The sequence below is a fragment of the Larus michahellis genome, chromosome 7 (genome assembly GCF_964199755.1).
Source record: "Larus michahellis chromosome 7, bLarMic1.1, whole genome shotgun sequence".
Taxonomy (NCBI): Eukaryota; Metazoa; Chordata; class Aves; order Charadriiformes; family Laridae; genus Larus; species Larus michahellis.
This window is the reverse complement of record NC_133902.1, coordinates 2,234,334-2,246,892: the sequence shown is the minus strand read 5'-3', so window position 1 is coordinate 2,246,892 and position 12,559 is coordinate 2,234,334. Positions and strand designations below refer to the sequence as shown.

At 46.9% G+C, this 12,559-nt stretch overlaps 1 protein-coding gene across 3 annotated transcripts; it reads right to left on the bottom strand.

Annotated features, from left to right (window-relative positions):
• Positions 1-771: 771 nt before the first annotated feature.
• PRKRIP1 (PRKR interacting protein 1) lies at positions 772-9,542 on the bottom strand. Of its 3 annotated transcripts, none has more exons than XM_074595992.1 (6): positions 9,389-9,542; positions 8,144-8,222; positions 6,613-6,713; positions 5,756-5,841; positions 3,842-3,909; positions 772-1,498 (listed from the first exon to the last, which is right to left on the bottom strand). In XM_074595992.1, exons 1-6 carry the CDS (start codon positions 9,506-9,508, stop codon positions 1,383-1,385), a joined length of 570 nt encoding a protein of 189 aa, XP_074452093.1. In that variant the 5' UTR covers positions 9,509-9,542; the 3' UTR covers positions 772-1,382. The 3 variants fall into 3 exon arrangements, with proteins under 3 accessions (XP_074452093.1, XP_074452092.1, XP_074452094.1); XM_074595991.1 differs by having other exon boundaries at positions 9,254-9,528; XM_074595993.1 differs by lacking the exon at positions 5,756-5,841 and having other exon boundaries at positions 9,254-9,530.
• Between the last annotated feature and the right edge of the window lie 3,017 nt (positions 9,543-12,559).

Here is a 12,559-nt window from a genome sequence, read left to right as displayed (position 1 = left end):
GGTGGGGACATGGACCTTGCAGCTCAGAAGTTATCCAGCTTTAAAGTCTTTGTACAAGGGCGCTAAACACAAACATCGCTTGCACTTGATCGCATCTGCTCCCTGCCACCACGGTAATACCACTGAGAAGTTGTTACATAAAGCCAGCTCAGGCAAAATGCAGGATTTCTGGCAGCACTGTTCAACAAAGGCTAAATCCGAAAAGGGATTCCCCCTTTTTATTGTTTTTGCGTTAAATAATTTGGCATTAACAAAGGCTTGAGAAGAAGTAGCACCACGTTCTGGATGCCGAGGTCCTGGGATGAGCGTGTCTGGAAAGATAGCAGGCACTTCTAATTAAAGATACACTGAAAAGACAACAACCTAAATTACAAATAAAACCACCACTGCATATGCTTTTCATTTAAGCACCAATAAGTAAATATATATATATGGATGTTATGGTTCCCACCAGGGAACCCAAAGTTCAAAGCAGAGAGCTCAAGCAGAGAGAAAGGCAACTGTCATTACATGAAGCTGAACACAAGCAAAACCATTCCATTCCAAGCCTTTCTGCCACAGGATTTGGAAGCTTTACAGACATAATCTTTTGGAAAAGATATTGTTCCAATCCAAAAGCAAAAAGTAAATGAAATGCAGCTAAGACCTTTTTCCATATTTTCACATGCACCACATCTCTGGGTCTTTTTGTCCTTTCCTGCAGCACCTCCAAGCATCTCTTTACTTTACTGAAATCCTCTTCAAAAAGAAAAAAAAAAAAAGACAGAACAATCCAACACATCCCCTTTATTCATTTAAAAAACATGGACGAAAAGTAATAGGGAAAGTTTTAGCAATAAAAAAGGGATCCTGCTTAAAAATCTATAGAACTTGTCTAGCAACATAAACTGATTTCTTTGGGTTAGTGATGACCCCATACAAAACCCCAAATTCAGAACACTCACAGTGCAGGAGAGTCTGGCTACAGACCACTTTTCTACTTTAGGTTAAACTCTTCCCTTAGACTCATGTATCAGCTTCGACATAAGTAGAATACGTAGCCCTCACAGTAATATTTTCCTTAAATGGTAATGGATATGTTTTAGCTTTCAGACAGAAAAACACTCTGGGCCATGTTTAAAAGAACTCTAGGGTCACAGAGACTTATGGCTGACTCTTTAGAGCAAACTCAGAGCAGACTGCATAGCAGTTATACAAGCAATTAAGAAAAAAATCTCTTATTTGGCATTTCTCTATCAATATCTCTTGGGCCTGTGACGTGAAGGTCATTCACCGTTAAGCAGATAGAACGTACGCCAATGGGTTCTGCTTGGCTGAGATGAGACTTTCATGCTCCTGAATACAAAGCAATGAACAGTGTTTCCAGCTGTCCCTGAAAGGCCTCATCCTCTTCCCATCACAAAACTTGGCTCTTCAGCATCATCTTCCTTCTCTTCCTCCTCCTTGCTATCCTCTTCATCATCCTCGCTGCTGCCTCGCTCTTGAGATTGATCTGGTTCTAAAAACACAAACAGCAGGAATTGATAACATATTCCCCTATGTCGCCCTTGTTAAGTATTTCACAACAAAATCGTCTCAGGTGCTAAGCAAACGTGTATTAGGTCACACTAATTAGTACGGACGGGTAACATATTCCCATGTGTCTTCCTTGTTAAGTATCTCACAACAAAGTAGTCCCAGATACTAAGGAAACACGTATCAGGTTATATTAATTCTACCGAGTGATGTAGAGCTCAGAATATCAAATTCTCCCTTGGAGAAGTATTCCCTTACCTCCAACGTTACCACTGTGCCAAGTCTGTCATTAAACAGCTTCACCTTCTGTGGAACATTATTTCAAACAGAGGCAGTCAAACACTGAAGTGAGAGATTATCTCACTCCCAATCTCACCTCTGCACGTCGGCATGAATTTTCAAGTATCTCACAGTACTGTTAAAGAATGCAGGCACTGGGAAGCCACAGGCAAAGCTCAGTGTATTTCTACACTTATCCAAGTTTACAGAAACTCCACAAGCTGCCATGAACAGGCAGCATTTACAGGCTGTTTGGTATACTGCAAGTACAGGAACTCATTATGATATGCATAAGATTAATGAAGGTCACAGAAAACTTGTGAAGCCTGCTAAAAGACCAGAAAACACTTACTTTAAATTGAAGGATAATGAAAATTAGCTATGGCATAAAGTGGGACCTGAATCTAATAGCCATTCTTCTGCTTCCAGCAGCTCTCGCACTTTTACTGTTTCTCAGGCCAAGTCACGCCCATACCCTGACCGGTTACACGTAGGATTTAGGCTTAGTGGTCTGATGCCACCGCGTGGTGAAGTTCTGTACTTTCATTTTTTATTAAGGGTCTGTACAATAATGCAACTTTAACAGCTGACCTTATTTACCGCCAACCTTTATTCTTAATGTTTTTTCCTACAACAAAGGTGAAAGATGCCAACTCAGAGGTTTTATTTATTCATTCAAAAAGGAAGATAAATGCTTGCCTGCCACATCCAACAAATACATTTCAATTAATTTAGGAAAAAACCCTCAGATCTCAACCCAGGGCGCACAAAAATAGAAAAATACAAGCCTGATCTCAGTAGACTAAAGATAGTTATTAGTGGCTTCTATCTCCACTGATTTGACTTTATTTCATTTTTAAAATAGAAAACCACAAACTGTGAAGAGCTAAGGACTGTTCTAAAGACAGGCGAGCTTGGATTCTGGCTTCCAGAAGACTTGTGCCAAACAAAACCACTCCAGCCCAACAATCGGTACGTGGCAGTGCCTCAGCACGGTGCCAGTCCCTGATCCAGCTCTCGTCTCTCCCGGCCACTCCCTAAAGGGATGGGGATTCTGTTTTCTTCACTCAAAAGTGAGCGAAAGTATGTTGACTCATACCTAATTTCTCCTCCCAGTCACAATTCATAAACGATAGCTTTAAAAAAGAAACAGAGCCAAACCAAAACACCAAAAAACCCCGCTCTACTACATTCACTTGCTGTCACAAGTAAAATTAACCTAATGATTAATTTGTCCTCCCATGTTTATATGGGAGGCTGGCAATGGCTCAGTTGAAACAGATCCAATTTTGAAAAGCAAAGCAGAAATAAGGTGGAACTGTCAGACAAGTCACTGTTTTGGCAGAATTATCAGGAACTGTTGTAACTTTAAGACTGCAGAGTTAGCGTGCTTATCCACAAAGCTGTGTGCTAAGCTAAAATACACTTAGTGAAAAGAAGGAACAAGTATGCAAGAGTTTGAGCAAACAGTTACGCTGACATTGCTCAACATAAATTTTCAAGACTGCAGGAGAACAGAGGCAGTCAGGTTTTTCACGATTATTTCTATGTGGCATAAAATAGTCGTGTGGAACAGATGGCACCGTGGTGGCTCAATTTCTTACACACAAAATCATAACTCAGTTTCTTGCTGTCCAAGCTGTGCATTTTTTCCACCTGTTTTCCCATACGCATTCAAAATATACTTGGTAAAATAACACCCTTTAACAATATTGCCTTTTTTAGCAGAAGATGTTCTAAATCTGCAGTTTGTCAGAATCACTGGGGCAAAACATCCACAATCAACAAACTGATTCCAATGTTTGCTGTCCAAAATTTCCCCCAATTAAAGGCAAAATATTCACAAACAGCCAAGTTATTTGTAAGATTAAATCTCAACATAGATGGCTTTCAAAGAGGACTTTTGAAACATTAGCTAAAATAACAAGCTTAAGGCTCCTATCCATGTATCGAGAATGGTTGCGGTAGCAGGGTGGAACAAACCCTTCCAGGCTTCAATTACAGAAGAGAACTAAGTCTTGAGAAAAGAAAACTAAATCTCACTGACCTTTTTCCTGCTTCTTTTGTTCGAGTTTATTTTTCTTAGCTTGCAGTTTCTTCTCTTTTAACTTCTGGCTATAAAGCAAAGAAGAAAAGACTTATGCAAATCCAACATTGTAACGCTTCTGCACATTCATACACCGATAAAGGACATATTACAGACATCTTGGAAAAACAGACTTCAGCAAAGAAGTTCAATTTGAATTTGGCTTCAACTGAAAATTCACGAGAGCAAACTTAGACTTATGATCAACAGAAACTTTTCTATGGTGGTTTTAGTCTAATGGACTTTTTTTTTTTTTTAAAGTCTTGCATGACACCATTGCAACCAAAACAATATGATATGCAAGAATCTCCAAGAACACAGAAGGAACAAAATGAAACTGCCCCTACATTTCAGCTACCTAGCCTAATAAACAAAAAGAGAAAATGGTGTCAAAACCCAGACTGCTGGAACTGAACATTGGAAAAAAAAAAAAAGAAAACTATGTCATCACCAGTAATACGTACTTTAATTGAAAAAAATAATGCAGTATGCTTTGACCTTCACCTTTGGCTGTACTTAATCAATACGTTGGGCCCTAGGAGTGACATTAGGGGTAAGAGGGAATTTGAGTTCGTGTGACCCAGTTCGATTTGCCTGTCAAAGGTAACCAGGCAGTCTAATGGCAGACACAGGGCAGAGCAATCTGGGATTCATCTTCCTCTCTCAACACCATAAATGAATTCTCTTGAAACAGAGGGTGAAATACTGTGCCTGTTAGGTCAGGACAGAAAAGAAAGGGTGGTGAGGGATGTTAGAGGGGCTCCTATAGGGCAAAGCTGCTTGGGACCTACACCATTAGACTACAGAAGGGGGACAAGGAGGCGTTGGGAGTGTTTAGGCAGCATTTGCTGTTTGAACAGTTGTTCTTCATCTCAGCCAGGGAGAAGGCAGCTGGCCAGATCTAACTTGCTGGCCATCTGTTGGACCACACTAAATTAAAGTAAGATGGCAGCAGTGTTTGTGTTGTGCACTTTTGTGCTAATATGCCAGTGAGTCACTATGCACAGGCCTTTCAGCAGCGGCTCCCAGCTATAAGGCACAAACCCCCATTCTCAAAGAAGCAAGAGAGAGGCTGCTCAGGGCCAGACCCTCCGAAAGAGCCAAGCCGTGATACCCTGCTATTTATGAAAGGTATGGCGGATACAGACCGTGGAATTTAAATTCTTGTATCGCTGCATTACAACGCTCACACTATTTATTGAAAGCATCAAACTTTTAACTGTTTCACTTTGTCTAAAACTTCAGAGAAGGATGGATTTAATATTTTTAAATTTTTCCATCTAACTTACTACACCTGCCAGACATTTCAATGAGGTAGGCAGAAGCGGCTACTGATTTTAACAACACTGCACTCATCAGTGGCCTTTTCAGTATTCACAGACTGAATTTGACTAGTCACGCTGACCGTCACACGCAGGACAGCATCAGGCCCCACCACGCTCTGCTAGTCCAAATCCATACGTGCACCCATTAAGCAGTACCCATTTTTGCACTTAAGCTGCTTGGTGTCAGCTGTTCCAGATATTTATTTAAGCCAGATGTAAATAGAAACCTTTCCTGACATTGTTATAACAAATATACAGTAAGACACATTGCACTCAACACCACCATGTCAGCAAAAGCTGCTCAACCAGTCAAAAGTTATCCTGCTAGCGATGGCACGGAAAATAAACCACGCCAGCAAAGCCTGTCAAGTTTACAGCCACCTTTAGAAACCAAACAATGACATTAACAAAATTAATTTCCACAGCCAGACTTCTCAGCTGATAGATGTAGACACAGAACAATAGCATTTATCCAAAGCATGCAGCTACAGATGAGGCACAGGGTATGAGGGTTGCCACGTCAAGCCTCCTGGGAACAATCTGCCCTTACCGCTTCCTTCTGCGTTTTGCTGTTTGTTCTTCTGCAATCATCTTATTCCTCTCCAGTTTCTTCTGGAATTCCTCATCTAGTCTTTGCTGTAATTGATCACACGTCATACTTTGGTCACAATCTAAATTAAAATACTTCTTTTCAAAGTCATGTCCTTTTAGGGAGGAGTCTTTTAGCAAAATACAGAAGGGAGCTTTGCCAGATTTTGTCTGGCTACTTCTTTATACAAAAGCCATATTTCTAGGGATGACTTCTGTACAGACAGCATTTTTAACCTGCAGCCTGAGCCAAACACTGAAGTCTTTAGAGGGAGGAATCCTCACCAAAACAGATGAGGAAGGTTGGGCTTCTGCCCTAAAGAATGTTTCAGTAAAGCAAGAGAGTAATTTGAGACTCAAACATTAACATATGGATCAAAGGACTCTTCTTGGCCAAGAGACAGTATAACAATAATGTTCTCTGAAAGAGGTGCTATTCTACTCGACCAAGACTTAAAAGAGAGTGATCTGGACTCTGTGCACAGGGACTTGCTTTGATTCTGTCTCTGCAAGACAGTGGTATTAGGGATTTCCAGTTTTTAAAGCATTTTCAGTCCAACCTGAGAACACAAACATTCACGTGCAGTCATACTGTGTGCTAGGACCTCAGTGAACAGAGAAGATGGAGCATGTCTGACACAAAGCACCAAATGTTTCAATATTGACAAAGACGCCACATATCACATATTCCTACATTTTTCCTCTGCTAAGGGGTGGTTTGGAACCGAATTATTTGTACATGACTTTAAAAGAAAAAAAGATTTGCAATGAACAACAAATAGTTGGGGGTGGGGGGGAATTACAAAAAGTCCTGCTGACCTTCTCAGCCATGGCATCCATGAAATCTTGCCTCTGGTACTCTCGCCGACGAAGATGCCGGTACACGTGAAACTCCCCACTCCCAGCTCCAGCACTGGAACCTACAATAAAGAAGAGTTAGTCTGCTAGAAAATAATATTTACTACATGCTCACAAATGACTACAGCTAGATGCTGAGGGACAGGACATATGAAAGGGCACTGTAAGATGAAAATCTGCTAACAACACACAGTGTGTCACCATTTTATATAAGCTCAAATCACTCACAAGCGAAAGCCAAAGCGAGCTGCAAAACCATGCGCTTATGGTTCACTGCAGTTTCTACCGGTCAGTCACTCCCCTGGAGAGAATCCAGTCTTAGCTGGACACTGAGGCAGTAAAAGAACTAGAGATCAAATGCACACCCCATTCTTTTATAGGCAGAGATGATCTAAAACATCCTACCGAGGCTGCTTCTCACTAATTTTCAGCATCTCATACAAAAAATAAAGGTCAACAGAAAGGCGATAAATCCCATCATATTATACTTTCCCATGCAAGACAGATACCACTGACAGTTTTTGACCGTTTCTTCATAAACGAAATCCCTATAGCGCTCTGTTCCTGGCATCAGTCTGCATGTTGAAGTCTCACAGGAGCTTTCAACTCCTCACTCCATTCTCTTCCTCTGTCTCCTGAGCCATTTCTGAACGCAAAGCATGCCTCAAAGATGACACCTAGTAATTAAAACATGGCAGCTGGGACTGCAGCAGGGGTGCTCTCGATACCAACAGAATCCCAGCACGTCAGGTGCTCCCAGACAAACAAGACAGTTCAACTCAAGCACGCGGCAAAGCTATTTAAAAAAGCCATGACGGAATTACAACAAGCAACACAGTTTCTTCCGAAGGGTATAAAAGCTTTAGTCCAAGATCAATTATTCTGAAATAATAAGTCAGCCTCTAGAAAGGAGGATCATTAATAAGGATGAAGGTCCCAAAGAAAGACAAAACTTCTACATGCAGATAGAATTTATACCACAACTGCTAAATTTAATCCCTGCAGGTAGAAGTGAAGTGTAAGCAGAATACTTGTGTCAGGTTCCTTGCACAGCTGCCAGCTCCCTACCTGACCGCGTACAATCAAACCCACTGAACGTGTTTGCTTCTCACTGACTGAGATTCAGACTCAAAACAGTCAGAAGAGGGACTTCATGTTTCTGAGCTTCCAGAGTGCTCTCAGATCCTTAGAAAGGGCAGATTTACTTATCATCATTTACTTGTCATTGCCAGAGCAGCAGCTTATTTCACTGCATGCAGTCCATGTGCTGGAGTACCACAGGCATTGTTTACTTTGCGTTATGACAACGAGCGGAAAAGTGGAACCCAAGAACCAAATAAAACTTGGAAAAGCAACTCTTGAATCACATTTTATACCTCTTTTCTCCAGCAAAATGAGCAACAACAGAAAATCACCTTGGCCTTTTCTGTTAAACATTTTTCTAAGTTTAATGTAGCTGACCCTACAGTTATCTGAATAATAGTATCTTTACCCATGACATCTCTAACAAACTCCGGGGGAGGTCGTGGTGCCCATTCATTCAGTTTTTCAGGAATTGGTACAGTCTTTTCCTGCAAGAACAAACCAACCAGTCATCAGTATCTTCTAGGAGCAAAGTCTGCAATTTTAACACATTGTTGAAAGGTGGTGTATGTCTGACAACAGCCTCTTCCATCAGCTGACAGATTTCAGAAGGAGCACAGCTTTAGTAATTTCTTCATGCATAGGGATCAGGAGCAGGCAGAAAACAAGAATCAGGAGGCATCCTCTCTTTCCCTCACATTCAGGCCTGCAGGTCAACAAACCCCAGGAGGATTGGGAATGTCTGTGCTTCTTTTCAGTATGGAAACTAGAAGGAAGCAAGCCAGCACCTCCAAGCACTCGCAGAAACTGAGTATACTCCCACTACCAGTGGTCTGGGAAGAGATGAAAGGCATTTGTGCACCTTCCATGCCAGATCTACAGAGGACAGGGAAGAGCAGGGAAGGGAGAACACATGGTGCAAGGTCAGAGGAAGAACGTGGTGCGGCGAAGTCTCAGCCTCCTCCAGCGCACACACACAGAGGGAGGGCAAGAGTCTCCACCTGGCAAACGCCTCCTCCTCAGGACAAGGATCAAAACACCCAGTTAGAGGAATCAGGGTCATTCTTCCGCCCCCCTCAAATTAAAAACAGTGTGCAGAGGAACAACCAGCTGGGAGAGCACTGGGGGGCCAGTCTTCCCCTCCGGATCCCCAGGGATGGGTTTCTCTCCTCAGGGCACCCTGGGGAAGATGGACCCCTCTCCCCTCACGGCACCCCGTTGTGTGTGTGCGGGGGGGGGTGGTGGTGTGGGGTTCAGCCCCTCTCCCCTGACAGAGCCCGGGGGTGGTGGGGATCGGTCCCTCCCCCCTCACGGACCCGGGAAGGAGAATAGGGGAATCAGTCCCTCTCCCCTCAGGGACCCGCGGAGGAGGAAGGCGGAAGGGGTTTCGGTCCGTCTCCCCTCACAGAACCGGGGAGGAGGAAGGCGGGGTGTGTGGGGGGTGGGGTGTTTCGGTCCGTCTTCCCTCACAGAACCGCGGAGGAGAAAGGGAGGGCTCGGTCCCTCTTCCCTTACGGACCCGGGAAGGAGGAAGGCGGAGGCGGGGCTCGGTCCCTCTCCCCTCACGGACCCCGGGGAAGTGGCGGTCTCGGTCTCGGTCTCTCTCCCCTGACAGACCCGCCGCCCGGGGCCAGGGCCCGGCGGGTGCCCTCACCGGGTTCCTCATGAGCCGCTCGAGGCGGAGGCGCTGCTCCTCGGCGGCGCTCCGCGGGATGACGAGCGGCTGCGGCTCCTTGCGGGGCCGGGGCGGCCGCGGGGCCGAGGGCGCCGCCATGTTGCAGCCGCCTACGCGCCCCGCCCCTACGTCACGGTACGTCACGCCGCGCGACGCGCCCGGCCTGCGTGGCCGCCACCGCCTGTCATGGCGGCGGGTGGGGAGAGTACACGGTGGATAAGGGAACCCCGCGGGGAAACTGGCGTCCGGCCGGCCCGGCGGGCACCTGCGGCATGGCGGGGGCTGGCAGGGGAAAGCAAGCAGCGGCCGAGGGTGGAAGGGCCCAGGCGCGGCCTTGCTGGGGCTGGAGTGGGGCCTTGCCACACCTCGCCCCAGTCCCAGCTCTGGCTGTGGGGGCCGCTTCCCCCGAAAGCTGCGTTCGCTGGAGCCCGGGTATCCCCTGTCCCCTCAAGCACGTTCTCCGGGCTGCAGCATGTGCAGCCTGTCCCCCACAGGACCCTTTAAGGGACCCCTTAGCAAGGGAGTGCTGGTGAGGGATCTGGAGCACAAGTCTTGTGAGGAGCGGCTGGGGGTGTTAAAGGACGCTGAGGGGAGACCTTCTCGCTCTCTACAGCTCCCTGAAAGGAGGGGGTAGCCACGGGGAGTTGGTCTTTTCTCCCAAGGAACGGGCGATAGGACAAGAGGAAACGGCCTCAAGTTGTGCCAGGGGAGGTTTAGATGGGATATTAGGAAAAATTTCTTCACTGAAAGGGTTGTTAATCATTGGAACAGGCTGCCCAGGGAAGCGGTGGAATCGCTATCCCTGGAGATACTTAAAAGCTGGGCAGACATGGTGCTGGGGGACATGGTTTAGTGGTAGTTTTGGCAGTGTTGGGTTGATGGCTGGACTCGATCTGAAAGGTCCCTTCTGACCTAGACGATTCTATGATCCTATGATCTGCCAGGCTCCGGCCTCAGCCCTGATGGCAGAGCTCCGAGGAGGGTGAAAATTCAGTGCATTTCACACTGACACCCTCAGCCCTGCCAAATCCCTTCCCCGTGACAGTGTAAGCGATACGGGACTTCCTAGTGCCTCCCCGGCAGGCTGCCTGTGCCATCTGTTCGTGTCACTTTGGTAATTAAGCAGCGCTGCCCGCGGGCTTTGTCCGCTGACAGTGATGAACGGCAGCGTGATTCCCCATGGTGCGGCCTTGCCAGGCGCCGGAGGGGCAGGCAGGTAGCGGAGGGGGAAGCTGTGCCGTCTGCATTCATATTCACTCCTGGGTTTTGCAGGAACGGTGCCTGGACCAGCCGAGGGCTTGTATGCCCAGATCCACAGAGGGAGCTGTGAGTGGGGAAGAGGAGCCGGAGCTGGCTGCGATACAGGCTTCCTCTGCAAGCCAAATTTTTTGTCAAGCCACTGTTACCTTACAGAAATGGCATGGCATGTGCTCGGGCAGTGCGTGCGTCAGAGAATTAGCTAGTAAAGGTCATCTGCAATGGAAGAGGGGCATAAGCCTTTGTGTGGTTTGTGGAGGTAAGCTGGAGAGGTGAAGCTGGACTCCGGGTTTCAGACAGCTTCGTGCTGTGCATGTGGAGAGAGTGGCAGAAAGGGGGACAGAGAGGCTGGGAATGGCTCCTTCTGAGATTTATGGGTCATTTGTATGACCTGAATTTATTAAGCCCCTATGCTTTTCCCCCTTCTGTGAAGAAAATCGGAGCTGATCCTCAGGTTCAGCCCTGTGTTTACAAAAGACTTTTCAACCTCTGCTGAGGTTGCTATGGAAATGGTGCTAGTTTATGCCTCGTGTTTGTCTTACCAACCTGATTTGTAAAAGAATGGTGTGAATTTAGTGTTGGCTGAGTTCCCAGCTGGCCGCGCTGGCCTTGGAAGGCATCCTTGCAGTTACAGCCCTGGCTGGAGCAATGCAAACAGCTTCTCTCGTGCTGTCTCCCAGCTCAGGAGCTCCTGTGCCCGCAGGTCTCCCAGCCTTGGGTCCTATTCAGCCCACTGGGACAGAAACCAGAGAGCGCCAGCCTGTACTCAGCCCCTGCCGGGGAGGCATTGTCTCTCTTTGCAGGCGCTGGGGCAACTACATGCCCCTGTCCCCTCTCAGTCACTGCAGAACAGGTTTTAGAAGCAGAGTTGCTGCAAACCTGTTGAGCTTCCTCTTCTCTCTGCTCTGCTGAGTCCCGAGCACAGCACAGGCCAGTTTAGCTCACTAGCCCATAAGGTGTCACCTCGTTTCTTCCTCCTTGCTGCCATGGCCACCAAAACACGGCTTCCAAAAGCGGGAACGTGAGTGATGAGCTGTCAGGTCTCAGCGCTCTCATGCCAGTCCCCATGAGAGGAAGGCAGCATGGCAGCCGTGCCCGCAGACATTGCGACAGCTCGAGGGCTGCGGGGAGCAGCTGGTCAGCTCAGTTCTCTTGCCTGAAGCGTGGCTTGTGCCAGCGACAGCTCACAGCCCTGAGGAATAGCGGGCAGTTGCCTGTCATCCAGCAGAGCCCACGCAAAGAGCGCGGGGAAAGAGACCTGGGAGCATCTCACTCTCAAACTACACATCTAGGGAATTAGTGCAGACTCTTGGTGTATTATGCACGTGTTACTTTTATGATGTATCTGGGGAGAGGGGACGAGACTGTTACCTGGGTCATAAAAAGATAGGAAGTATTTCATCATGCCATTAAAAAATACAAAGCCCACGGAATGAGAGTGCTGGTCTGCCATCTGGATGTTACCAGGCTTATTGGGGACAGGGATTTGCATTAGAACAGCGCAAAACAAACATAAAACTCAGCTCCCTGATCTGTAGCAAAGCGGCTCCTTTGTGTTTCAGAGCAGAGGCATTCTGAGGGGGTTTCCTACCAAAAAGGATCCTTCTGGAAGCACCGTAAGCCTTTGCTAAGACCGACCCTGCATGTCAGGCAGGCGGGAGCAGCCGTGGCCAGCTCAAACCCCTGCATGAAACGTGGGAGGCTGTGCTGCTGAAATCCCAGCACATTTTTGCCCTCATTAAATTAGTATTATGCAGGTACTATGAAGTACCTGCCAGGGTGCAGCTCAGCGTCCCCGCAGCCCAGTCCCGCTCTGTCCCCAGGCAGAGGACATCGCTGGCACGCAGTCCAGCCCAGCCCATGCGCTGAGGCTCCTTTTCCCTTGTTTCACTA